Raw genomic sequence first — 27,915 nt, 5'->3', positions numbered from 1 at the left:
TGTACGCGAATAAAAAGATAACCAAAATTGACCATAGTTTCCATGGAAAGAGGAAGAATGGCCAGGATTTTTCATCCTGAATGGGGATATCCTTTAGATGTGGAAAAACAAGATGCTGAGGTGAAGGTCAATGATGAGTGATTATTTTGTGTCTAATAACATATAAATTGGGGACACCAAATTAAATGATCAGCTATTGAGTTTTAAACAAATCAAAGCAAACAGTTGTACCACAAAGTATGGAGTTCTGGAGCTCTAAGACTATTTGAAAAATAGAATAGATGATTCAAAGAATTAGTGAAGAAAAGCCTGTACTGAAGCACAGTTAAACAGGAGGCTATGAACTCAGCTCCTTGCTTGGGAAGTTCTGAGATGAGTGGAGTCTGGGAGGATGTAGTGGGCAAGTATCCCTGTTGGAATGAGGAGAAGATGCTTGCTGTGAGCATCTGCTAGGACGCATCTCTTGCCTTCGCAGTATGACCAGCTGACAAAAATAGTGAATTTTTGGATTCTGAATTCTATTGATGATGCTTATTATAAGTAGCTCTCTTCAGTAATAGGTTTCTTTCAGAAGTTGGTTATCATACTCATATGGTCTGTGCATTTGCTACTTTTACACTTGCTGGATTTCCTATACACTGTGCTGGTTCTGCTAGCAGAAACCTGATCCGCTAGTGTTAAAAACAAAACACCCCTGAATGTCTCAGTTTCCTCAAATCTTGTGCATGAAGATGCACAAGAAATTGCTTGAGAAATTCCCAAGGCAGTGAATAATTTGGAAACTTATTTTCAGTTGTTTTTCAAAAATGTTTCTTCTACTGCTATTTTGTATTTGTTCATACTTAAGGGTTATGTGTCGTGGTGTCTGTCACAATCTCCTTTCATGCAGGGGCTGTGGCAGGTCAGTGTGAACGTTTTGGCAAGGAAAAGTAATTTTGGAAAAAAAAAAAAAAGCTTTTGGTCAGGTTTTATATTAAAGATTTGCAAGTCCTATGCTGCTGACAGCAGACTTGTGCTATGTTCCTTTTTAAATATGAAGTCTTAAGTATATAGTTGAATAATTGTAGTACAATTGAAAAATTCAGTTTGCTGCTCAAAATAGGTAAAGGAAAAATATGCACCCTTTTTAAAGCTTATTTTAATGCTGTAAAGAAGGCAAAAAGTGCAGTTTATCTAGACAATGAAAATGTTGGGGGTGGAGAGTGACACTTGAATAATATTACTGCTAAATTGCTGCTGTTGATTAATATTTCTCAGGAGTTCACAGAATGCGTGAGTTACTTTATATAATTGTGGTATAGTCATCTACACAGATGGAAATGTGCATTAAAGAATATTGTTTAATGTGTGGTTATTTAAGGTCTAATATGTTCTTTCTTTTCCTTAGATTCAAGCACTCTTTAAGGACTAATGTACCCTGTAGCTCATGGAAGAAAAAAATCAAACCAGGACATCCTTGGTTTCCAGGCTACCGAAATATGGAACGAAAACTTTAGGAAGCGTCTTGCAACCTATGCCAAATGGCTCGGCTGTTAATTTAGCAGGCAATAACAGTGGCAAAAATTTCAGCAAGCACAATGGCACTGTGCGTATGTCTTCCTTTTCTTTCAACTGGAGAAAATCAAATAAACATCAACTTCATGATCAAAATGGGAGAGACATTGATTCCAAACATAATTGTAATGAAAAACTAATCGATTCTGAGAAGTATTCTTCATCTCAAGGAGCACTGAGTAACGATGTGCTCAGGGCGGGTTTGAACAGCACTGCTTCAGTTGCATCAAAAACAGTAAAGCAAAACAATATGTTTGTATCTTCTACAGAGGAATTAAATCCAAAGTCTTTGCCTGGACTTTCTAGTTCAGCAAAATTCGCCAAAGGTACCCTGTCAGGAAGGACCTCATATTCTGGACTCAATGCTCCAAAATCACACTTAAATGGATTTTATGGAAATAGGCCAATGGTAGGTTTGCAAAGACCTAGAGCTAATTCCAGTGCCACAAGGACAAGTTCAGGAGAAAGCCTTGCACAATCTACAGACAATAACAAGCCTTTTTCCTGTGAAAAAATGGTAAGATCACAAAGTTTTTCACATTCCATTCAGAATTCCTTCCTCCCCACTGCATCTTTAACCAGGTCACATTCCTTTAATAAAGCTGTGGATCTTACAAGGCCTTATAGTCAAAATCTATCTGTTAGGACATCTCAGAGGTCGTCTCTGCTGTCAAGAAATGCACGACAGTTGGATGTACCCAATGGAAACGAACCTATGAAGTACGGATTTACCAGGCCGTACTCCGGTATATCAGCTCCTGCTTCAAAGAAGCCCCCACTGTCAAATGGGTCTGGGCCCGCACCTTCTTTTGGATACAGATTAAGTCGACCTTCTTTGCTGAAGCCTACTAGGCAGCGATTTGCTGGAAATATCATTGTGGATGATGGCAAAACTACAACTCCTGACATGTGTATAGTGGAGAACTCTGAACTTGCAACAAATATTAATCGAGCAATTGACAAAAACAGCATTCTAGAGTGTGATGCTCGAAGAGCAGAATCTGTCGATGGCCATGAAAGCATGGGAAAACATGGGTCAAATGTCATGTGCATGAGTGATGACGGAGATGAAATATCTATATCTTCTTTGTCATCCTCGGAGAAAAATGACTTGAGTGAAGACTTCAGTGATGACTTCATAGATATAGAGGATCCAAATAGAACTATGCAACTACAGCAAAAGGAGAGCCGCGTTCAAGAGTTAGAGCATGGGAGCATAACGTCAATAGAGCCGTTCACTTCTCTCAAGGAAAGTGGAGGATCTTGCTGTAATGCTGATGACTGGCTCGATATAAATATGTCGGGTAAATACTTTGCATTCTGTGTGATATTTTACGTACTCTGTCAAGATTCTGTAATTGCAGTTAAGTTACGTTTAACCATTCTGATTTTTTTCAGAGTGGAACTATGCTGGCCAATTTATTTTCTCACAGTGCTTTTTTTTTTTTTTTCTTGCATGATAGTAAACATTTTCAAGCATGTTTTTTTTTTGTAAGAGCTCTTATTTCATTGGAATAAGAAATAGTGGTATCTCCTTTAGCCAAACTTGTTATAGGATTGTAGAATTCCTCTTAGCCTTACTTGGCATTCATTTCTTTTGGGCTAGTGATCTCTGCATATCCTCCTCTGTAGGCAGAGAACATCTGTAACTGCTTAAAGTAGCAGCAATAAATGTAGGGTGTCCTCTTTAATTAATTTTATAAATTGTCATGTTACTGTTTTTTTCCAAAAGCATGTTGTATTAATTCTTAAAAAAAAATAAAAAAAAAAAATCAGTGGAAGAGATGGAAGATGCTTTAAAAGCGAAGTTGCACTTTCAAGTCTGATGTATTTTTTTCTTAGTATATATTTACTTTGAGAGATGTTGATTGGATCCAAAGGTGGAAACGTATTTTATTAAAAAGATACAGAATTCTAAAATGTGTCTTTCTTGACAGATGAATTGCTGTGTTGTATAAAGCTAGGAAAGATGTAGTTTAAAAGGATACTTAATTGTAATGGCCAGTCCAGCCTGAGCTTTTTACCTCCTAGGATGAGTGTTCTTAATATTGTAGAATGCTTTCAGATATTTCTGTTAGAACACAGTTTATTATTGAGACTTTAATGTTTTTACACATCTTAATTTGTATTTTTTTTTAAATATTGTGTTGTTTTTTAGAATCTTGACTGTTTCTGTTTTCTTTAAGCAGTGGATGACAACAGTGAAAGTACAAAGAATACTGGTGAGAGTGTGATTTCTCCAGAGATAAATTACAGAGCTGGGTCCTCTTTTGAGCTTTCTCCATCTGATAGCTCTGATGGCACATACATGTGGGATGAAGAAGGGCTGGAACCTATTGGAAGTGTCCATCCATGTGGAAGTTACGAGTCTTCAGAAATGAACAGCATAGTATGTATTTATATGCATCATCTGAATCTCTGTAGTTTCTTTTTCATTTTATTGCTGATGTATATTTTAAAAATAATTAATGTGTTTTTTTCACTTGATAACTGTTTCTTCTTTCCTCTGTAGTTGACAGCTTTCTGAAAGAAACTTCTTGTTAAGGAGTTCCTCTTTCTGGACAGATGGCCTTGAATTAGGCTGCTTACATGCATTTTTTCCCCATTCTAAAGCTGGGACAACACAGCTTCTTCCTTATGCAATCTCATGATGGCATTCAACAATAAAGAAATTACTTCAGCAAATAAGTAAAATATCTCCTACCAGTCTTTAAACCTAGGAGTAACAACAAGAAAACAGTTGGTCCTTATCTGACTTCCATTGATTTGTTTCTATCCTATATCTGCACAGGACCCTTTTCAAAATGAATTTATTTTCATTTGTCTGTTCAAGCATAGCATCTTTAAAGTAGGTAGCTGACTAGCTCATCAGATGAACTGGACTCTTTATGTCTGGAAAACAGAAAGCAAGATAAGTAATAGCCATATTCTTACCACTAAACACAAATGACTTGCATCAAACGTTCTGTCTGGAGTAGACGGAGAGTAGTTGCAGCGCTCTAACCCTTCAGCTGAGGTCAGTTAGCCAGCCTCTGGGTTCTGGTAGGCTTGATGTAAGTTGTCTGTCTGTCCTTCGTTCTTTTCCACAGAAACACTGTTCTAACTTATTTGGGTTGCTTAATTAAAAGACGGCTCAGATTATATTAACACGATATTATTCATTCAGAACTTCCAAGAAAAATTAGGTATAATCAATCAATGTCTCCAGCTTCTTAAATTTGAGAAGTGCTAAGTATTATGTCATCAGTGCCATTATCAGTAGTGTAGATGCTGTTTTCTGCCTTTGAAAGGGCCTTGTGGCTCTAAGTCAGATTTTAATTTTTAGTTTTGTTAGGGTTGTCTAGCCCAACAGCAGAACAGCATAGATGTTTTTCTGAAACTGGGGCATAGCTACATAATTATATTGTTATATGTAACTACATAAGAGGAATTCCTGATATATTTTCAGCTGCCTGTGGTGCTGTTCATTTTCTGTCTTAAATTACAATCTTGGGATGTGGTGCTTAAAAGTAAGCTTAGAAATAGTTATTAACTTCTCTTGGTAATTATGGCCAGTTTGGAAAAGCATTTTGAGATTTCTTTTTCCAGTATGGACTTTGTAGTTATACTGATGTTTACAGGAAAAAATTTAACATAGGGCACTGCAAAAATAAACACCCTTCTCCCTGTCACATGCATGCATATACCAGGAAAAGTTCTTAAACTTTCTCCTTGATAAACCTGAAATTGATATTTCTGATATATACAGTGCAGTTGATCAAAACAAAAGGCACTGCTTTCATGGGCTTTTGGGCTATGTACCTTGTATTTGATGTGCATATCCTCCATGCGTTAATTTACGCATTTATATGAATTGAAGGTGTTGATTTCAGAACATTGATGTTCTGATTGATAGAAGCTGTTGTAAGCATAAAAGAGCAGAGGTTTGTTAGAAGCTTATGATATTTTTGTTCAATGTTTTGGTTAATTTCTTTATTGAAAGTAAATAGCTGCTAGAGAGGTCTTAAAAGTGGAAGAATAAACTTATTTGGTTTAGATGTAGTGGAGAAAGAAGGAGGGGTGTAAGACTTAATGCTGAATCTTAAAAATAAATAAATAAATAAATAAAATCGTGCTTTCCACTCATTTTGATTTTTATTCCATTATTTCTTTTCCAGAGTTGTAGTGCAGTAAGCACTATATTTTCATCTGAATTTTCATCCTAAGTAAGGGAAACATGAATAATACATCTTGTGTTCATACTTGTTTTTTAAGAGAGGCTGCACTCTGAAATGTTTGTTGAATTGCATTTTAGTGGGAGTCCTGTTTTTTTTTTTTTTTTTCCTATGCTTGTTACTGTTGGCAGAAAGAATGAGATTTAGAGGCTTTTTTTTTTTTTTTTTTTTAGCCTACAAATTAAACACTCATCACGTTTAGTCTTCAGATGTAGAAGAATTTCTGATACAGTTCTTAGTTCCGAAGAATCGTGATGTTGGGTGGGTTAGTATAAGCTTTTGTTCTCTGTTGTTGCTGCTTCTGTCTGAAGGCACTGAGTATAAAGGCAGCTTAAAAAAACCCTGAAGGTCGTGAGAATAATTATTGTGATTAGGCAGCATATGTTGATGTTTTGATTGCTAGGAGGTGTATGATCAAATTGTGCTTTTTCTGTCCTCTAGTATTGTGAAGGTGAAAGCAGTAAATCTTTGTCAAAATCCAACTGATAAGAGTCTTTTAAGCTAATATCAGCCTGACTGCCCCTGGGAAGTATTGCTTCTGGGGAAGTCTGAAGCAGATAGGTGGTTCTGGAGTTTCCCTGGCTTTAGGCTGGTGTGAGTAGGAGCAGTGTGAGCCTTTGTGATGCTTGGGATTCCAGCAGTACATCTGAATTACTCATAATAAGATGGTAAATATTGGCAGTGTTTAGTCATCTGTTTGCCATCTATAGCATCAACAAATGTATAGATGGCAGTGTAGACCTTGTTGGGTAGTCAAATGAGAAGTGGTTTGGCCTATTTGCCTAGGGTGGTGTTAATTAGGTCTGTGGAATGATAATGAGAGTGGTAAGACTTCATTTCATATACAGTAGTCTGCTTGACTACATGAACCTTGCTGAATTTTTTGCTTTCATTTATTTTTGTCTGGAAATAATATACATATAAACAGAATGGATGAAAACATGGGTCCTACCTGGAGTCTAATCGCCCCCTTCCTTAACAGAAAACAAAGTACTGTTTTGCTGTAGCAAGGCTTGTTTGAGTTGTTCTGTGCTATCCATTGTATTAACTAGACACATGAGAAACATAATCTTTAGTATGTGTTTGTTTGAGTAAAGCTTTGTTGTTTGTTTGTTTGTTTGTTTGTTTTTTTTGAAGTTTAAAGCTCTTATTTACATTGAGAATAGGATAGATAATCCAAGCAAGGGTCCCTGTATTATTATGAGGTATTACTACTTTTAAAAGATGCTACAATATTCTACCATACAGGGGTCTGCAAGAAGTAAAAATTCAAGATGAAAATTTTTCAATTAGCATTTTTAATGCCTCTAGAGAGTAAGTTGTTTCTTTTTTTCCTCTTTCAAAGAAATTTCATTTGCACTAATAGGTTTAGAAAACTTGTGTTTTCTTTATTATCAGGTTGTATGAAGACCCTCTCTTAGACAGAGATCCAATCCTCTGGCCTTTTGTTATTAGAGGCTTTAGTAACTGTGTATGTCTCTGCTATCTGAATTTTTACTGAACTAAAGCTGGTATTTGGGGTATACACCAAGTGAGCATCAATTTAGTGACAAGGATATAGGATTATGGAACAATAATTGAAATCCGTCTTGAAGAGACAGATGGGTTTTAGCTGCTTTGCTTAGAATTTAATTGCTCTTGGGATGAAATCTAGATCTCAGTGGAAAGAATCTGCTTTGTCATTTATCAGTGTGGCTAGAGTTTCAGCCACAGAGTCTGAAATGGTTACATTTTTCTCAGCTTCCTAGCATTTTTGAAATCTCATGACGCTTTTTTTTTTTTTTTTCCTCTGTGATGGCGAATTTGGAAAGGGAGATTCTGAACTAGTTTCTGAGATTGTGGCATGGCTTATTGTTCTAGAGGCACAGATACTCACTGAAATATGCTGTTCAAATGCATATACTTCTTAACTACAGAAAAGATGAGCTTGCTAAAATGACATTGTGTAATGTTCAGTCTGTGGTACTTGCTATTTTCTTACAGTAGTTTTAGTTACTTAAAAGTAATTGAGTTTTTAAAATCATTTCCTTCTCTCAATGACTAAACTTTAAATGACAGTCTGATGTACCAGATGAGTACTTTGTTATATAGGAATTGAGACTTGTAGTATGCATACTTCCAACGCGTTCGCTATTAAAGAGCCAAGTGTTCGAAGTATTGTCTTCTACCCGTTTCTGCTTTTAGTTGTACATCCTTTCTAATGGGATAGTGCCAAATCCATAGCTGCTGTTCTGGACTTTGGATTTTGGATTACTTTGCTACAGCTGCAAGCTTACTTGTGCTTGTATTTTTATTAAGGTAGTGTACTAGTATGGAATAAAAAGGCTATTCAGATAGACAAGAGTTCTTTAAGTAGTATTTGGATGGCTTCAATGAGGTTTGAACCCCATAAACTTTACCATGTGCGAGAAAGTGTTTTTTTTCCTCAGTGTGTGGTGTTTGTTTTATTTTTTTTATTTGGATATATGTCATACTAATATAGAATTACTGAATTATTCTAAACACTACCAATTTTTAATGCTTATTCCAAATAGGTGAATAACGAGTCTCCATACCGTGCTAGCAGCGCTGTGTAAGATCCATTGGAAGAATTTTCAAGACAGAGACCTTCTGAACTAATAGTGATGTTTACAGACTTAAATGCAATTTAAATAGTATGCTGAAAGTGAGAAGTGGTTGCATCGTGATATTTTTCATCAGAAGCAGTTGTTGAAATAATGAAGCATTCAGTACAGAGTATTCAGAAATTCTTGTGCTTCATTTTCACTTTTTAACAGGAGATAATGGAACTAAATATCTATATTTTCTTCATATATAGACACTTGTTTTTTGAGATGCTTTAGAAAGAAGATCTTTTGAAATGAGGCCTTGAGGGGCAAACTAGTTATAAGAAGCACACGAGCAGATTCCGTCTAATGATCTAATTTAAACTTGGTTCCTTTTTCTGCTTTTCATGCTGCAAGTGAAGTGTCTAAGATCTTAGGAAGCTGAAGGTAAATTTAAAAAAACCTTTGAAATTAACTGCTTCAATGTAAAAACTGTGTTCATAGGAAAGAATACATACATATTTTTTATTGAAACAAAGACTCTTAAATGTGTTTAGATTTTTGTGGTATCTTCATGTAAGCCATTACTGAAATCTGTAGATTTATAAAATCTGAAGCTTTTATCTCCCATTCCTGTATTTGCTTTTCTGTGTGCAAATTGGTGTTAAAATGCTCCATCTCTGTTATCAGAGATGTTCCAGTTAGGAAATACTTACGCACCACTCAGCTCTTCCCCTACTCCCCCATGTAAGAGACAGGATCAACCAAAAAATTTTGTCCACTGATACATTGAGCATCCTTGCAGGTAGTATATAAAATAGCTAGCTTTGTGACCTGGAAGTAGAGGAACTCCAGCCACTGATCTGCAACACTTCCTGACCTTAAATAAGTCTCACGGAGCCTTCATCTTATTTTTCTTTCTATGGGATGATGGATGAATTAAAAATGAATAATTTTACTTAACATTATCATCGGTGTATATTACATTATCAATGTATTTGTACTTCCTGCTCAGGTTCAGGTGGATCAAGAGGAAGGGTTTCTTATGATTTATTCCCAGTGTTTCACAGCTCTGATTTAAGCTGTGGGGGAATGTGCTGGTGTGGCCTCTTCCTGGACCCCATCCTGTCTCTTTGCTTTACTATAGTAGTATCGTTTGGGTTTTGAAGGAGACAGTCCTTTTTGTCACCAAAAGATGCTGCCTAACATGGCTATGAGCTCCCAGTCATTTTGGTCTTTGCTGCTGCTGCCAATTTATCTGGCCACTGTCGTGGTACAACTGGACCATGGAGGAGGAAATCAAGCAACTTTGCTCTGTAGCAATTCAAATAAAAATTAGGCTTCATTGCATCAGTGTAATGAGACTGCAAGTATAATGCCAGCATACTGGTACTATAGGTAGTGCTGGATACTTGGCAATATGCTGTACTTCTTTCTACTGTTTCCCTCTGGGCCCAGCACACTGGAGGCAGTTCTTGTGGAGAGAATTGTAGTGTGTGTAGCATCACTAATGTGGAATGGCAGTTTGGAGTTTTATATCTTCTGCTTCTGCTCAGGGAATTTTCGATTGTTGCATTTAGCACCAAAGAAATCCTGTCTTGCAAGGCAGATTAGGTAATCCATTGGTCTTTCATGCTGCTTTACCCAAAAGCATGACTGTTGGGTTTCTAGGTCAAGATATTTATTTATTTATTTATTTTTTTGACAGAGACATCAGAGTAGCCTGGGAAGTCTTTTATGAGATTTTAGCTTTTACTAATGTATTTTAGGTAATGACAAACACCGTGTCTGAATTTTACTTCTGATAGAAAAATGTTTCTTGGAAATACCTTACCTTGATAAGCTGGTATTTCTGCTTAGAGCGTCGTTATGAAAGAGCTTCAGCAGTTTTACTTAAATGCATAGTGGTTCAGACCTCCTGCTCAGAAACACAGAGAATCAGGGATTGGGATATCATACAAATGTCAGCCTGGGAAGGCATTTTTCACTGGCATGTGTTTGTGTGCCACAAATGTGAAGCTGGTGTTGCTGTTAACCTCACCACCTTAAGCAGAGGTTACATGTATATCTGAGCTCTTCTGGAACTGAGGATTCTCTTGAATTGTCATGTTCTAACTTTATAACTTTAATTAGATTGATATAATTGATATTTGGAGAAGACTCAAGCGTACAGCTTTCTGATCTCAGAAGATTCAGAAAGGCTAGAGAAGTGTCACCTTCTTTGCATTTAGTTTCAATTTGAGAAGATAGCGCTTCTGGACATAGTAAATCAGGGTGAGAGCATCCTTCATCAATGTGTCCCCAGTTAAGCTTTTAGTAAACTGTGCAAGTGCGATGTAAAATTGCTGGTAATACAGATTTAAGAGTACCTGCTTGTTTCAGTGCGTTTTGCTAGCAGTGATCCTTGCCCACTTGTTCAGGTGTGTTTGCTGACAGTCAGTTTTCTGCTTGTGGCGTAGATAAATGTCATGGAGGTAGGGACTGACTTCAGAGGCGCTGCCTTCTGAGAGAAAATAGCTGCTGTCTGCCCTCCCACCACCACTCCAGTCTTCAGCTTCAGAGCTTAATTGTTACAGCAACGGGAGGTAGTGAGAAACTGCACTGCTTACTGAGATGGCATTTCTGTCTGTGTCTTGGGTGATGTGCATGTCCCTGCTGTCAAATGTTATTAAGAGGTTATATGATTGTATTACAGTGCACAAATCTCTTGTGGTGTTGCTTTGAGAGGTATGACATTTTGTGAACAAGCTTTTATGGCAAATTACCTTTTTTTTCCTTTGGGATAAAAAGGTATATATGGCTTTGAGAGCTGTATGATGCAGAATTGACACAGTAAATCTTCTCATCCTGTTTTGGTTGGTGAAATCAAGGAAGGCAACTTCTCTCATGCTCCTGTCTTTCATTTATGGTGGCCATTAATGACAGCTTTGATTTTGTATGGTGGGGAGAGAGAGCAGCAGATGTGTTGAGTGCAATATAATAATAAATACTGGTAGAAATTAGTACTACTTTTAATTCATAAGCTTAAAGTGAGGTTTCCAGTATGAGTTTGCAGCTGCATATGCAGTGTAGTATTTTTAGTTAGTTTACAGCAATTCCTTTTTGATGTTTTTCTTTGTTCTACCAACCGGCATCAGTTTTCTATAAGGGAACTTCAGAAGTACTCTAGTGTGCTTCAGTTAATTGTGTTGCTGTCTTTTTTTCAAGTATCACACATTGTTTTCATTGCTCCTAGGAAATCTTGAAACAGGTAGGCATGTGCTCAAAGAACAGTAGAGTCTTAATTTTGGTGTACCTCTGGTGTTTTTTGTCAGTGCAAACAAGAAAATCACTTAAGAGTATACCAAATGAATTGACAGGAATCTAACTGGGTTTCTGAATGCTGACAGATAACTTGATAGAAAACACATGGATTGGCACACAGTTTCCTTTTTTTTTTTTTTTTTTTTTTTAACCTGAAGCTGTGTCCTAGTAAGTTATAAGAACACTGGTGTTGAATCTTTTTGTGACTGACTTTCAGTTACAAACCATCAGAAACTTTGAGGAAGGGCTGTATCTTCTATGTATTAGGGTCAATTATGTTTGTAGTATGTACAAATCTGGTCTCTCTGGATGAAATGTGCACACCCATTTCCAGGCTTACTGTCTCCACAGTTCTAAAGACATGATGCACAGTTCATTTAAAGACTGGTCAAAATAGGTTTAATAACAAATATTTGAGGTTTTTGTTCCTTTTTTTTTTTTTTTTTAATTAGAAACAACTGTATTAAGTAACCTGTATAAGAACACACAAATGCTGTGTAAAAAGTCATATTCAGTTCACATGGAAATTCTAGCTAGGGCATAACTAAAACTCAGTATACAGAAGAAACTTAATTGATCTCCTGGTAGCTACCTTGCCCATGGTATTCTTCTAAATTCAGATTGTTTTGATTTCATTATCGACTGGGAGTTGTTTGAAGCCTGAAGTTATTTTTATATAGCTCTTCTATTATAACTGAATTGCCAAATTAAACTGGATCGTTCTTGGTATTTCATGTTATGTGTTTTTCAAGTTCACCGCTGATGGTTGTACCTAAGAAAAGGCAGTAAAACCAAGTTCAAAAGCATTTGGAGAGCTGAAGCATATTGGTGTGTCTCTACTGATCCCTAGAAAAGAGCAGTAGACCCATCATACAGGATGTCTGGTAACCTGGAAGTCCTGAGGTAACAAACTACTTAAATTGTAGTTCCTCCTGATTCTCAAGGCCTTCTGCTCACCATACTCGTGTAGGCTGAACCTCGCAGCTCTAATGCAAGTTTAAGTCAGTGGCGAGAACATCATCATTCATAGTGGCTTTTGCCCTTTAAGAGTTTAAGTAAAAAATACATATTGCATCATGATGTAAAACGGTCCATTATTTGTACATTAACTGCAAGTAACTTAAGAAGTAAAGCTGAACTTCTGCTATTGGCAGACTTTTCTGGAAGCAGAAGCAATGAGTAGAAAGGATCAGATATGGCGTATGTTCATTACACTTAATGTTGATGTCTTTCTGTTACTGTGCTCTAAAGTGAATCAAACCAAAACTGGAATTACAAAACATTCTTAACCGTTGTTGGAATTCTGCAGAGAGAAGGTCAGACTGTTTTTCCCTCCTGGTGTGTTTTTGTAGATTCATTACTGGGGGCTAGATGGCAGTAAAGGAACGCTTTTTGTGGCTGTGGGATTTCACTTGTGCTGCATGCTTGGTTAGCGCTATTGCTTATTAATTGGTAAAATCTCAACAGAACAGTTAATATTTCAGGTTTTCTTTTTCTTTCCCTTTGTGCTCTTGAACTTTTTCTTTTTTTTATATGTTCTAGCATATAATTAAAATAATTAAGCAGCGAGCCTAGCTGCTCTTTGAGAAATAGTGGATAGTAACTTAACCTAATAATTATTTCCTGTCTGCGTTCTGTAAACCTAGATAGAACATACAATGCCCTTATAAAAATGTTTTCAAAGAGGAATATATCATTATTTAAGACTAATATCCAATAGTTAAAATGTCTTGGGTATTCAGAACAAAGGTCCTGTTGCATTTGTTGTCTTGGCAACACTCCCTAATGGAGCATGAACAAAATGATAAAACACTTGTTTGGATGTTGGGCTTAATTATCCCTAATATGACTTGCAGCATACTACATTTAAAATAGCTCCTTTCCTACCCTGTTCTTGGTATCTTGCAGAATTCTAGCCTTTCTCTCTGGCATACCGGAAGGATTACTGATATATTTTTAAAAAAAATGTGTATATATATTTGTATACGGTCTTGCATGTAATGAATAAGTAATGTTAGAAAAACTGAGGTATTATATGTAAAAGAAAATCTACTCTATATTTTTGTTTAAGGAAAAGAATACTTTTCACTTTCTTTAGTGATGCTTGCTGTCACCAAGAATTCAAATTGGAGGAATGATTGCAAAGGCTTCAGTTCACCTTCTCTGTTAAGGTTTTTGGAGCTAAAACTAAATTTTGCTATTTGCAAAATAGCAAAATATAGTTCTGTTTTGATGCTGCAAATGTGAAGACTCCCATTTCTGGATGAATTAAACGAATAACTGACTTGAAACAATTACTTACTTCTTAGAGCCTTATACATTAGACTGGAAATTTAGTTTCCTGTCCCAGAATCCTTCTACATTATCTGTTGTTTCAAGAGTGTTTTTTGAGAACTTTGATTACTGTTTCCTCCTGTGTGATATGAAGCAAAATCAATATTACTGAATTTGTAGTAATGTATCCATTGCTACAGGATCAGACTCATGTTAAAACCCATATTGTGTAGCACCTGTATTGTTCGCTGTTCTGCTAACACAGACACCGATGTTTCTATTTAAATAGTCTCTCTTTGGTCGTAGACAAAGAATGGAGTTGACGTCTGACCAGGATATCTGACTTCTCTTTCTTTTGTGGAATGTGACAAGTGCACCTGTTTGCTTTAAATGATTTAGGGACTTTGGCAAGCTGCTTTTTTGAAGTTTACGGGGAAGTACATTGTAATGCTAACAGGTGTTAGTTGTTTAGCTTTTTTTTTTTTTTTGTAAGATTTGGTTGGCGTCCTGCATGTGAAATTTTTAAAGATGTTTTCCTTATACTGTTCTGTCTTTTAAGTAATTAATAACTCCAGTATTTTGAGGGTTATGGTAGAAATTTGTTCAGAGGACTTTTTAATTTACGCAGTTTGTATGTCTTCATAGGTTGTAACATCTTGAGAATCTAGTCTTGTGAAATTTAAAAAAAAAAAAAAAAAGTTCAGTGGGAAGGGATCTCTGAAGGTCAGAGACCAGCTGCCTGACCACTTTGGGGCTCACCAAAAGTTACAGCCTCTTGAATGCTGATAGGCATGGGGCACCAACCACCTCTCTGGGCAGCCTGTTCTGGTGTCAGTCTAACCTCTCGTAAGTTTTTCCTGATGTTCACTCTGAGCCTTCCCTGGCACCGCTTTGAACCATTCCTGTGCGTCCTGTCACTGGATACCAGGGAGAAAAGAGGAGCGCCTCCCTCTCCACTTCCCATCCTCGGGGAGTTGCAGAGAGCAACAAGGTCACCTTTCAGCCTCCTTTTCTCCAGGCTAGTCAACCTGAGTGCCCATCCTCTCCTTACAGGAGATGCCCTCCAGCCCTTTTACCAGCTTTGCCCTCCTCTGGATGCTTTTTAGGACCTTAATGTCCTTTTTAAATTGTGGAGCCCAGAACCGCGTGCAGTATTCCAGGTGAGGCTGCACCCAGGCTAAACAGAGCAGGAGAATCGCCTCTTTTGACCAGCTGCTATCCACCTTTATAATGCATTATTCTTCTCAATGATACAAACCAAGTAGGATTATTCCCTTAATGGAACTCTTAGTACTTGCTAAAACATGTAATAATCTATAGGGTTGTAGCTGGTGTAGTTTGGAGAATTTCTACATCCTGTTCAAGGCAGAACTTGATGCTAGCAGCTGTTGAGCACTCTCAGCAACGTTACTGCCTTGTAGTTAAATTCCTTACACAGCAGTGAGAATAACCGAAGCCTGTAAATGGAGGTTTATATGTGCAAACTTGCTGATGAAACCTGAAGTGTATCTTGTAACTATTTCAAGATGACATTAATAGCAGTTCATCTCCTGTTATCTTTCCTACCTAGATAACAGTCGGAAATGCTCAAAGGGAACTCACATGGGGTCCAGATACTGCGAAGACTTCATAGTCAGATTTTGTTTTCTAGCGTGGAGTTGCCTCGGTGCGGTTCAGGAATGTATAATTAGGGAAACATAATGAAATGTGCTGTTGACAGAGAAGTATGTTTGGCATCTCAAATGCTGACCTTTTCTGACATCATTAGACTTCTGAAGCTCTGGTACAGGGATAGCAAAGTGGCTTATCTGGGTTTATTAGTTAACACTCTGACATACTATGTTTTTTTATTGTACTTTAAAATGCATTTGCATGGTAATGGCAATGTTTTCAACTTTCTTAAGCATTTGTGGCCACTGCTCAACTAATTTGTCATGTTCATTAAGGTTCCCACAGTAGGGAAAAATGGTGCTTCTTCGTACTAATTTTGAAGATCAAAGCATGGCATAGAAGCAATTTATCAACTAACAAACTGAATTTGCCTCTCCAACACCTACATTTTACGAAATTGCTTAAAAAATACACGTTGCTTAAAAACATTTGAGTTCCTGGAAAAATGTAAATTAATGGATGTAAAAATAAGTGAACATCTGCAGTCTGTTCCCCTGAACGGTAAATCTGCATTTTGTTTAAATTACTTGCAATTTCTGAAAGCTTTTCTCTAGTAATTTATTATTCAGTCTAGTAATTTATTATTCAGTGTCCTGATATTCTGTGCTTTTCTTCTCTTCTTTTTCTGTAAGTACTTAGAATGACACATGTAAGCAGTATTATTCAGGTAGGACTTCTAGAATATAACAAAACGAGGTGGTTTTGTCTCAAGTATTCAACTGTCCCTTGATATTGCTCATGTTTTATGAAGTGAATGTTAACTTTTTGTTTCATATCCTCTCTCCAATGTCAAGAAATGCATTTCCCTGCAGAAATGGAGAATGTTTATTGTTCTGTCAAGAAAAAAATCTTAAAATATCCTTAGCTTTTTCCACCATTTGTAATAAAATAGAGGAGTACATTGTGAACACTATAGGAATACTGAAGAAGAACAGTTGGGTCAACAGGTTAGCGATGCTTGTCAATGTTACTCGTTTCTGACATCTCTGACAGAGCAAATCTAACATGATTAGCTGGCGAAGGGATAGCTTTCCAATTGAATACAGTTTTTGCGGTGTATTGATAGTCTGTGTACTAGTATGCAGTTAAGTGTTTACTGATATCTGCAACACCCAGTGAGAAGTAATTAGCAAAACACTACCTTAATAGTTTTCACTATAGGTCCTGTGAATCATCTTTAGATGTAGCTGCTAAAGCTAAGAAAAATCTGCAGTTCTGTGCTTGGAAAAGAAGCAGATGTGAAACGTCTGAATCTAATCCTAGGCCTTAAAGCTATGACTTCTATTTGTGGGATTTCAGAAAATACAGATCAAGAGCTTTAGAGCTGTGTAACCATTAACAATTTCCTTAGACCTGCTTTGTATTATGATCACTTGGTACTAATAAGTTTATCTGTCTTTGAACAATCAAGTGAGAGAGGCTGTGTTCTCTAATCAAGTACCGCATTTTGTCTGACATAGCTTTCCAGCAGCATGTTGCTAGCAGCATCTGGCTACTCCAACAGAATATTCTGCAGCCTTGACCTCTTGAGTTTTTTTTGTACTGTTGGTGTTCTTAAAGGAAGAGAGGTTAGTTAATCTCTGTCTCTTTCACTATCAGTTGACTTTGCTGTCACTGCAGTTGTTTTCCTCTAATATACCTGACTAATTTTTTGAATGGAGTATTGGTACTAATGTTACTGCATTTTTGTGTTATTATCTTTCTTACAAACAAAACATCGTGTTGTGTAACTTTAGAAACAGCTTTATATAAGCACATTTTTAAAGACAAAAGGCAGCAGCACTTGGTACTGATAATTACATATTTTAAATTTTGTTGGCCGAAAAAGCTGCTGGGAGCTGTAAGTTCTTGTCAGAACCTTGGGACTATTCCAATCTCTGGCTGACAAAACATGTTAAGGGATATAGGTGTTCTCCTCCTTCTGTTCCACACTGAAACATGCTTAAAAGCCAGAAGCATGATTAGGTACTATTTCTCAGCTCGTTAAACAGTTAAGTTTCTTGTTTTTTTCTGAAGTGCTAGGTGCCTTTGGTAACATTAAGAATGGAGAGGCCTCTAGGCCTCTATATTCCTTCGTTTTAGAGGGGCAGTATTTGTCCTGAGTCTGGCTTTGGCTATTATTTATGCTGAAATATAGCAACAAAGTAAATCTGAATCTGAAAATATAGGTCCCTAACCCACCCTTTTCATTTCCATGACATGATGATCTTTTGATCAGTGTGACGTGAGAGCTGAAACAAGGTGATTTAACATCTTCTCACAAACTTGTCTTTGAATCCTAAGTAAAATAATTTAGTTTTACAATGGAGGCAGAATATTAATAAGTAAGAAAATCTTGGGAGCATTCCATAGGTACAAAGCAGAAAATTGTTTAAATCCATCCGTTACTGTACCAGATCAGTAGGAAGGTTGTTAGTTTGTGTAGACAGTCTCAGGTAAGGCTGATCTTGTCTCAAAAGAGAAGAAGCTGCTGACAACATCAGATATGCATACAGAAGAGATGTAACAAAGCTTTGCAATCAACTCTTTATGGCACTGGAATAAATGAGGTATCATGAAAACAGCTCCATCTGCCATTTTCTTTCTTGTAGGATATCTTGAATAATCTTGATTCATGTGATCTTGAAGATGATGATCTCATGCTTGATGTGGACCTGCCTGAGGACCCACCTCATGACAAAGGTTAGTAAAGTAGCCAAGCAATCTTACTGTGAAACTACGTTATGGGTTTAAGATATTTCTGGATTTCGTTGTTCTAACTTCTGCCTTAATAAGATGCACGCTTTCAATTGGTTTTTATTTAGGCAACTTTCTTTTCTGAAATGTAGAAATTAATACAACTCCTACACTTGAATTCTAATGTTAGAAATTTACTGCCTTTTTATTAAAAAGGAAAAGCAAAACCAACCCAAACTAAACAAACGTTGTTGCAGACTGTTTCTTTAAACTGTGTGTACAATAAGCTTTAAAATTGAAGGTTAGTACTTTGGTTTCATTTTCAGATATAGCTGAAGTATGTTGCTGGAGTGATATTTTCAGCTTTGACAGCATAATTCTTCTTGAGATGGTTGTCATTTTGTGGAAGAAAGAATTATCTCCTAATATATTTTGTATGCTTTAGGGTAACAGCAGCCTTAAGTCTTAAGATGCAGTATTTTGAGGAGTCTATTATGCGCTCGTTGTCTGTGAGAATGCTGTCAACCTTTTCATGGGGAAGACAGATGCCACTAACATAATAAAAATTCATAATAGAAATTTAGACCAGGATTAACTGGGTCAGGCAAATTAATGCCACACTTCTTCAAATTCTAACCTCCTTTGAGGCATTTGGTTTTGGTCATTCCAACTTAATAACAATTGTCACTGGCTGTGAGAATTGTGTCAATATCTTCAGATGAACGGAAAGTTGGATGTGGACCACAGTCATGTCCTACCCTGTCCAAACAGGCACTGAAAGAAAAAAGCTTTGCCTGTTTTGTGTACTGTTCAACTATGTGATGAAGTAAGGGGTAATTCAGTTGCTTTGACAGTATGTTTGAGTTCTTTGGATGAAGATTCATACAGGTATGATAGCTATGAAGCCAAATTAACAATAAAATAAATAGTCTGCCACCTATAAAAGCAGTGGCATATATGAAGTGCAATACTTAACCTTTTAAATCTCAGTAATCTTTCCAAAGGACTTGTGTGAAAGGTGCTTATTGATGACTATTACTGCTGTGCTGGTAGTCAACTTTTCAACTCAGACATTTAAGTTTCTTTTTAATTTCCTGGACTGAATAACAAACCAAGCATATGTGATAACTCACAGTGCTTGTGGTCACGCACTAAGCATTCTTTCAATAATGGTAATTGGTATCCTGTTGGAAAAACTAAGAAACAATTGTAAGGGATAGATCAATTTTTTTAAGTGTTTTTTTTTTTTTTTTTTTTTTAAGAGCCACGTAGTGTATCTGCATCAGTAATTTCATTTCAAACTAATTTAAAAAATGTTCAAAATACGTGCATTTTAAAGGTGAATGTTTGCCTCACAAAAAAAAGTTAGCTTGCTATTTAATCTGGCTATGGGTGAAATACTGTGTTTACTTCAGTGCTTTCTGAATTGCATCAGTATAATCTGTACTCACATTGCTACAGCAAGTATCTGTAGTGTTCACATAGCTGGAGTGTGTCTTGTGACTGCAGCAATCCGTGCTGTTTAAGCTGGTGGTTCAGGTGGAGAAACTATTGCTGTTCGGGATCGATTTCAGATAATTACTTCTGTTCTAGGCATTTTTTTCCATAGGTTTCCATATAAAATTAATGTGGAATGAATTGGGTATCTCTGCTATAATCACCTCACTGATAAAAATCCAGTGATTTCAAAATTAGTTCTGAAAAGAGGAAATCAGGCGTCATCTCATGCTTCCCCTTAAGCAAACATGACTAACCACCAGTGAAGTTTGTTCTTTGCTAGTATCCGTATGGTTTTCATTCCGTGTCTCAATTTATTTTCCAAAGCTGTGTATCATAACTACCAACAAACTTACTGAGGGCTTATTTCGAGCTGACCCGTTTGAGCTTTCATGCAGTGTGAGCTGTGGAAATATGCCTCTAAAGGAAAACAAATCTTTTGTTATTTTAGCTGTACAAGTTATTTTCTTACATCAACATTCGGTTATTGAACTAGTTGATTAAAACTGGAATCGGAGATATGAGTATTATAATACCTAGCAGCACTTTTTGCCAACCTTATTTCCGCACTTGTGTGCAGCTTCACTGATGTCAGCCTTTTAAGACTTTCCCAGGTCCGCGGAAACTCTCCTTGTTTCGTTTTGGAGTGGAGGATGCCGCTTGGACACTATTTATAGCAGCAGTTCTAGTTCAACAAGTATGCAGTGAGTGAGGATGGCAGTCTTAAATCACAGGGTAAAACTGGGCTGCCTTCCCACCAACACGCAGGCTGGGAGCTCGGCAGGAAGGAAGGCCTGTTTATGAGCGTCTCATGCGCAGCTATGTCTGAGTAGGCAGCCGAGCAAAACAATGTCCTCTTGTATAGGTTTATTCTTCTAGCCAAGGGCTGACAATGTGAGGAAAAGCTGGTTGGGTAAGTGAAGGGGACGGTGCGATGGCAGAATAGCAGTTTAGGACTTTTTCACCGTGCCTGACTGCACGGGCAGCAGTTGTTTTGGCTTTGTTTCTAGTGGTTTATAAGCTGTTGCCAAATATAGCACTTGTTTGCTTCAGAAGTTTGTGGAATTTGCTTTGCTTTACAGAAGTTAGTGTTTTAAAGAGATTTTGTTTGCTTGTTTTATGTTTTTTTGTCCAGGTAAATAAAGATTAAAATTCTTTGAAGTTTGATCACAAGACAGATGACTAGAGTGAGAGGGATATGTAATTTAAGTACTGAAACTAGTCTTTTTTTGTAATGAAGTTCTGGCATTTTTCTAAAATACAATCTTTGTGTTTGTTTTGTTCTAACTTTTTAAAATCCTGAAGATACTAAGAAAGAAAAGAACATGTTACTTTTATTCTGTTTTCTTTCCCTATAGCCTTGTCTCTTCCAAGTGATTTTCTTCTTAGACCTGAAATATTGTTAAGGCTGAGCTCTGTAGTTTCTGCTTCAGGTTACTTTTATTCTTGTAAGAAGTTTTATATGCTAGTAAAAACCTGAGTTCATTGCAGCAGTCTGCTGGATACTTCTAAAAATGCTGTCTTTTTTTTTTTTTTCTTTTTTTGGCTGTTTTAGAAAAAAAAAACAGAACTCATTTTATATTGCATTATCAGCACATAGTAAATATTGTTCCCAAGACCATGTAATACAATTTTTTTTATTTTTTTACTTTACATTCTGTAGAGGAATGTGAAAATATGAGCCGTTATGATAGACAAGACAGAAATGCTAGACAACATCCGGAAGGATTCTGGAAAAGAGCACCACAACAACGATGGAATGCACAGGATCACTATCATCTCGGCCATACTGAGCACTATATTCATGGCAAAAATGATTTGAACAGGTAAAGACTTTAGCTGCCTTTACCCCCATTAAAATACTATGATGGGAAATCCCTTTCATATCAAAGGTGTCAAGTGATAATAAGACGTTTGCAGAGTAGTTGTATGTTATCGAATAGCATGTCTGAGTGGGAGCATCCCTCGGATTTGTAATGATTTCTTTGTAAAACTATTTTGTCGTGGGTTTTTAATTAAAATACAAGTGTTTTGCCTTGAGCTGGAACGTACTTGGAAATGTTCTGATTTAATAGTTGTCTTTATAGGATACTGTAAATGGCTTGCTTATGTTACTGTATGTATTCCATGGGGAAATAATAATGTCTTATTACTTGCATGTTTGAAATTTGCAGGTTTTTTCCTTACCAATTTGTTTTTAAAATACATGTGATCTTGTACCTTGTACAGGCTATAGCTTGCATGGCTGAGTTTAGAAACCATGATGAGCAAACTGATTTTAGGGTACTGTAGATGCTGGTCTGTGGATTTGTGCAAGTGGGAAGGAAAGTGAAATAGCATTGGCATTTTCTGATTTATTTTCCTCTGTATACCACAGTATGTAACTATAGGCTACGTTATATAATAATTTATTTTACTAAATGCTTCCTAGCTCTAATTTGTCATCCCTGTGTGTGAGTATGCATGTAGATACATATATGTATATATTTTTTAATCAGGGGATCAAACTCCCTAGAGTCTCCTGTTGGTCACTTTGAAAGCTATGGGGCACCCAATTGTTACCAGGCTCCTAGACAGCTGGTGGGCTTACCGGAGAATACTGTGATGCTCGATGAAGTGACGCTTCGGCACATGGTCCAAGACTGTACAGCTGTGAAAACTCAGTTATTGAAATTGGAAAGATTACTACACCAGGTAAGCTGTTTAAATGGAACAAAAGCCAAAAAGTATGTTGGGGAGTTGTCTCAGTTGGTTTGTCATCTGGCCTTATTAAACTGTTTTCATTTTCTTCATATATTGATTTAGTATTTAAGAGTGCACTTTTTGCTATGTAAAATAGTAATTTTTTGCCTTTTCAGCACTTTACTGAATGCAAAAACATTACGTATTAGTATTCTGTTCCTCCGTGGTAATAATGGTAAACTAAATCAGTGGATGTGAAGACAGGCTTTTATTTAATCAAGTCCTAGAAGGCTAGGAGTAATGAATAAATAAAAATCTATCACATTGAACAAGCTTGCATTCAGCAAGTCAATGGCTATAGCTTCTTCCTTTTAAAACAAACAAACAAAAATAATAATAAAAAAAACCTTTCCCCTCCTTTTCATCATTTATTGGTGTTTCAGCAAGAAGCTTAGCACATCCTGCTAGGTCATCTCTATTGGAAGTACTAGAACTTAACCTTTCCAGTGTGTTGTCATAAGCTTTTAAGGAGCCTTTTCAATTTAACCTCAAAAATCGGCAAATTGTTGGGAGTTTATAAACTGCTGGATCATTCTGCAAAAGTATAAGATATCAGCTGCAAAAATTCCTTAGTCTTTAAATACATGGAAATCTATAGGACTTCCTCTTTGGATGCATTTACAGATCAGCATGTAAAAGTGTGCATGATGTTTTCTTTAATATTAGGTTTATGGTTGTTGTTTCCTAACAGCATAATGTAATAGAAACAACTTTGTGCCTTAGAAGTAAGACACTAAGACAAAGCACGACAAAACAGAAAGCATATCAGTCTTGGGGCTATTTGAAGGATATGACTCTGCCTTTTAGAAATGTGAATATTTGCTTCCTATGGTAACAGAACACTGGAGATGTTTTTCCACTGACAAAATCAGAAATACTATTGTACAAAGTGTCACAGAGGGAGGATGTGTTCTTAAAGCCTAAGTGGGAGCAGTAGGCTGCATACGCTGTGCCTCCCCAACAGCCTTGAGCGAGTGATTAGTACCTGAGATAACAGGGAACTTCTTGGCCAGAGCTCTTAATGCATTTAACACAAGGGCAATTAAATAACTAGACAAATGATCTGTATGCTTGTAGCTCATTGTGTAAAGGTGTGCAAGTTATAGCCAAAGAGCATGTGGCCTTGCAGAATGTTGCATTTTAAATGTTGTCCTAGTTTATAATAGTCAGAGTTCTCTGAAAAGTGTTAAAAGATGAGCCTTGCATCAAGCCTTGTTTTTTTTTTTAAAAAAAAAAAAAAAAAATTACAAAAGAGACAAGTAGCTACTCCTAAGGTGTATGTTCTTTAAAATTATTTGCTTCTCTAGTTAAAAACTTGGTTTGTTTTGTAATAATGTCAATGAATAAAAATATTTCATTTTTTTGCTTCATTAAGAAAAACAAATATAACTTTGAAAACATTACATGAACTTTAGCAGTCTCAACACTGAACTAGGACTTGATCTCAGTCAGGCTCATATAACAGGCTGCTTCTTAAAATATGTGAAAAGGCAAGATGCAGAGTGAGAGCTTCTTTCAAACACTAGCTTTAGTAAAGGAAGCAGAAGTTATTTCTTTGCTTCACCTATATTTACACAAGTGAAATACGTATTTAATGTATATTATGTATTAATGAAATATATACATTTAAATATATATAAATGTTACCTTTTTTGAGTTATTTCAGCAGTAGTTCTCATTTGGGTGAGAGTAGAAGCGTAGCCAGGTTTCAGGTGTGAGGAGTAGTTGTGTGTTTTTTTTGTTGTTTTTTTTTTTTTTTTTTAAGGCAAGATGTAAATAGACTCAGACGTTTATCTAACCAACTGTGGCATGCCATGCTACAGCACGCAGCACATAATGAATGTATACCTAGCAGTCTCCTGGGGAGACTGGAGGTGCTGTACTGGATTCACTGCTGCGGCTGTAGCTGACATAACTCTGTCGAAAGTATTGTCAAGTAACAGCTGCAGCAGCATGGGATTTGTGTTGAATTTGGAGTTCTACCTAGAAAAATAACTACTTATTAGAGTAGTCTGGCCTTCTCTGAACTCTGTGAGCAGGATAACAATGCCAGCAGTACACATGCTGTCTACTTGCTTCTCACATACTGCCATCATTGTGTCTTAAATCAAACAGTGAAATAGAGAATAAGGGTCTATCTCATGCAGGAGTTTGGAAATTTTCACCATGGTAAGCGTAAACTTCTGATTCTCCAGTAATGTTATACCAGCTTGTATGGAGAATACACCTTCTTTTTGCACTACATGTGATTGTAATTATTTATGGAGAGATGCTGAGATACTGGTGCATGTTTTCACTTAAAATTTAACCGAAACACTTTTTTGTTGTAAGCAGTCTTTAATTAACGTCTAAATGTTAATGCCTATTAAATATTGATTAAGAGTTCATCTGCATGCTTAATAGTAAATGTTTTATTTTGATCTTAAAGATTACTTCCTTCCTCATCTTCCTCCTCAATTTCTTTAATTTGTTGCTCTAGTTTGAGCGAAACTCATGTGTTAGAGCTTCCTTACTTAAATAAGGATTGTATTATTTAAGAAGCACTGGAGCCTTTGATCTAAGGAAGGACTGGCCTTGCTCTGTAGTAATTCCTCTCAAGAGTGGCATCAAAGATTGCTACTCAACTTGTCTTATCTCAAATAAGCACTTATGTTTTAAGGAGGACTAAAACATGAAGCAGGCTACAGAACTGTAAGATCTGTGAAGCCCTTTTCTGGAGTAGGCAAGGCTTATAAAAATGTTTCTTTCCAAATTAATTTCCTTTCTATTCAGGAAAGCTGTTTTTCAAGCACAGATCTTCATTGTAGCATCAGATATGACTATCTGAAGCATATGAAGAAGCATGAATGGAAAGATAAAATCTGTAGTGCAAAACTGTTAAATGTGTCTATATTTTTGCTGAGGGATAAGTTTCATATGTCACGTGAGTTCCTTTGAAATGTGTTGCTCTTTTCTCTTTACATCTGCAATTACTTATATGTTTTTCTTAACCCTGAAGTACTTCATCTCATTGATTTAACTTTTTGACAATTGCATGTATGTCAGCAACTGATTGGACTGTTCCTGAAAATGCATGTAAAAGATGTTTTTTCTTGGAAGCACTTTTTTTTTTTTTTTTTTTTTTTTTTAGGAATCTTGTGACCTCTGAACATCACTTGTGTGATGGCTTCGTGATTATTCTGAAATGTTAACATCTTAACCATTATCTGAATTTAGGAATTTTTACTTTTTATAAAAGCAATAATTGTCTAGTTAAAAGATAGTCATGAGGTTAAAAAAATTATATATATATATATATATATATATATATATAAATATTTCTCTGTTAAAATGGTTTATAGGAACTTAGTTAATATGACATACCAGATCTTCCAAAGAATCTTAAAAAGATGTTTAGATGGAGTTTGGAATTTTAAGATGATCATTAATGGATTTTGTGTCAACTTGAGAAAAAAAACCAAGTAGTTCATTAATATTTTGCTATACTTTGGCTGTTCTCCGAAATAAATTCCTAGCTGGAACATGCTACTGTCATGGAAACGTGGGGATTACTTCCCTGTTACTATTCAGCAGGGGAACTGCAGAACTTACTGGAGCCTGTCATTCTTTGCCTTCTGTGTGTATTTTGAAACTGTAAGCTTTTCTAAGAGACATGAAAAAAACGTATGGGGCACTGGTAATATCTGCTCGTTACTGCTCTAGGCTTGTGCGTATAGGGAACTGGTGATGATTACCATTTATATACCCTGCAGCCTCTTATTGCTAATATGCATGGAACATAAACAGTTATGTCTAGTCACTAGAAATGACAACGGAAAAAATGTAGGATTGTTTTGAGACCTTTGTTACATTTGCAGAAACCTTGCGCTCAAATCTGTTTCAGGATGCATAGTCTGTATCACATAGCAGACTTTCCATTTGCCAAGTGAATTTTAAAGGATCCATCCAAATGCTTGTCTGCTAACTCTTCTCTGAAGTCATTGCTTTCTATGGTACAGGAAAATAGATTACAAACAGCATTGATAGAACAAGACCTTCATCTAACTCCAAACATTTTGTCAATATAGTACTCTGTAGGGAAAAAAAAAGTGCTGATTGGAATTCGCAGGATTTAGAACACAGCCCAAAATGTAGCATTGCTAATTTTATTTTTATTACTCTTTTCTGGGGGCACGATGGAAGCATGGGCGGAAGAGTAATTGTCAGAGCTTTCAGCTTCTTCACAGCAGGGACTGAATTGAAAACAAAGAAAATAAATGCAGGGAGCTGAGGTTTGAGAAACTAATGCAAGGCATACTCCAAAGCCTCAAGTAATTCTAAATACGCTTAATCATGCTATATTATGATAAAGTGTAGTGCGAAGGTGATCAATAAGCTGAATAATAGTAGACGGTTAGGCAGACTGGTTTAAATGAAACCAAGTCTAGCCTGGGTTCAGCCTGTTGAAGGAATAAACTGAAATTTGGTCAGGGGCCACTCAAAGAGAAATGAAATAGAATATATTAGGAGTCTGTGAGAATTGGTGGCCAACCAGAGAGTGAAGATGATGGGGCAGATTATGTATGTTGTTGTAAGAAATACTTGTGTTTCCTGAACTGCCAATGGAAGAAGGAACTGCTTTGCTTTCATGGTTAAAATGAGGTTGCACCAAGTAAGATGTGCCCTAGGTTGACAAGGTCTGAACAAACTTCAGAAAGCTGTGGCTAAGGCCAGTTCACCAGTTTAATAAAAGTACCATACTAAATGATTAGGAGTCTGTCTTGAAGTAGGCACGGGTGCAGTTTTGGGAATTACAGGCTGCTGCCCTTCAGGCAGATATGAAGCTTGTTGAAGCGGTTTAAATGCAGCGTGCTCTAACTCAGGGCGCTGACGGGTGGGAATTCACAAGCCCTGTTGGGTGAAGTGATTCCTTGTAACCTGTTCGAATTTTGTCAGTAGATGAAGGAGAATGAATTGTTTGCTTACACTTGAAGAAAATTTTACGACCAGTTTCCTTTCCTAAGCACAATTTCTATTTCTGGATGTGTCTCCCACCATCTCCTGCATGCCCTGAATCACCTGTAGCTCCGGCCAAAACACAACTTGCAGGCTTGTGTGGGGCTTCACCAGTGCTAGAAAGAGACTGGGTGGATTTGTCAAAGAGGAGACAATTGTCTATTTCTGTGTGCTGCATTGGCCAAGAGCTGCCTTTCTCACCCACTTCCTACTCTGTTAAATAACTGGTGGTAAGTTGTGGGATTTGGAGTAAGGGTTCATGCTGCTGCTGACTTGTGCAGTTAGAATGCCCTTTAGGGGAAGGGCAAGTGTAGTGCTTCGGAGGCTTGTTTGGTGGCCTTTACTGAAACTGCTTGAAAGAAACAAAACCAAAGTAGTATTCAAGGTAGCAAATAAAGAAATGGTATATCTTAGGCTTAAACTGTTGGTTGTTAGCTGTTGGG

At 36.7% G+C, this 27,915-nt stretch overlaps 1 protein-coding gene across 7 annotated transcripts in view; it reads left to right on the top strand.

Annotated features, from left to right (window-relative positions):
* Nucleotides 1–27,915, top strand: part of CCSER2 (coiled-coil serine rich protein 2) — a 75,247-nt gene that overhangs the window by 18,318 nt on the left and 29,014 nt on the right. For 6 of the 7 annotated variants that reach the window (XM_084526145.1, XM_084526143.1, XM_084526146.1 and 3 more), the window contains exons 2-6: nt 1,388–2,858; nt 3,741–3,943; nt 18,154–18,244; nt 21,399–21,561; nt 22,234–22,429. In XM_084526145.1, coding sequence (XP_084382271.1) covers nt 1,427–2,858; nt 3,741–3,943; nt 18,154–18,244; nt 21,399–21,561; nt 22,234–22,429 — 2,085 coding nt within the window. In that variant the 5' untranslated portion in view covers nt 1,388–1,426. The remainder of the gene's footprint in view (nt 1–1,387; nt 2,859–3,740; nt 3,944–18,153; nt 18,245–21,398; nt 21,562–22,233; nt 22,430–27,915) is intronic. The other variant, XM_084526147.1, reaches the window with a different exon arrangement.

This window comes from Aythya ferina (genome assembly GCF_964211825.1).
Source record: "Aythya ferina genome assembly, chromosome: 7".
NCBI classification, from domain to species: Eukaryota; Metazoa; Chordata; class Aves; order Anseriformes; family Anatidae; genus Aythya; species Aythya ferina.
The sequence above is the reverse complement of the archived record's forward strand: the minus strand, read 5'-3'. Positions and strand labels throughout refer to the sequence as shown.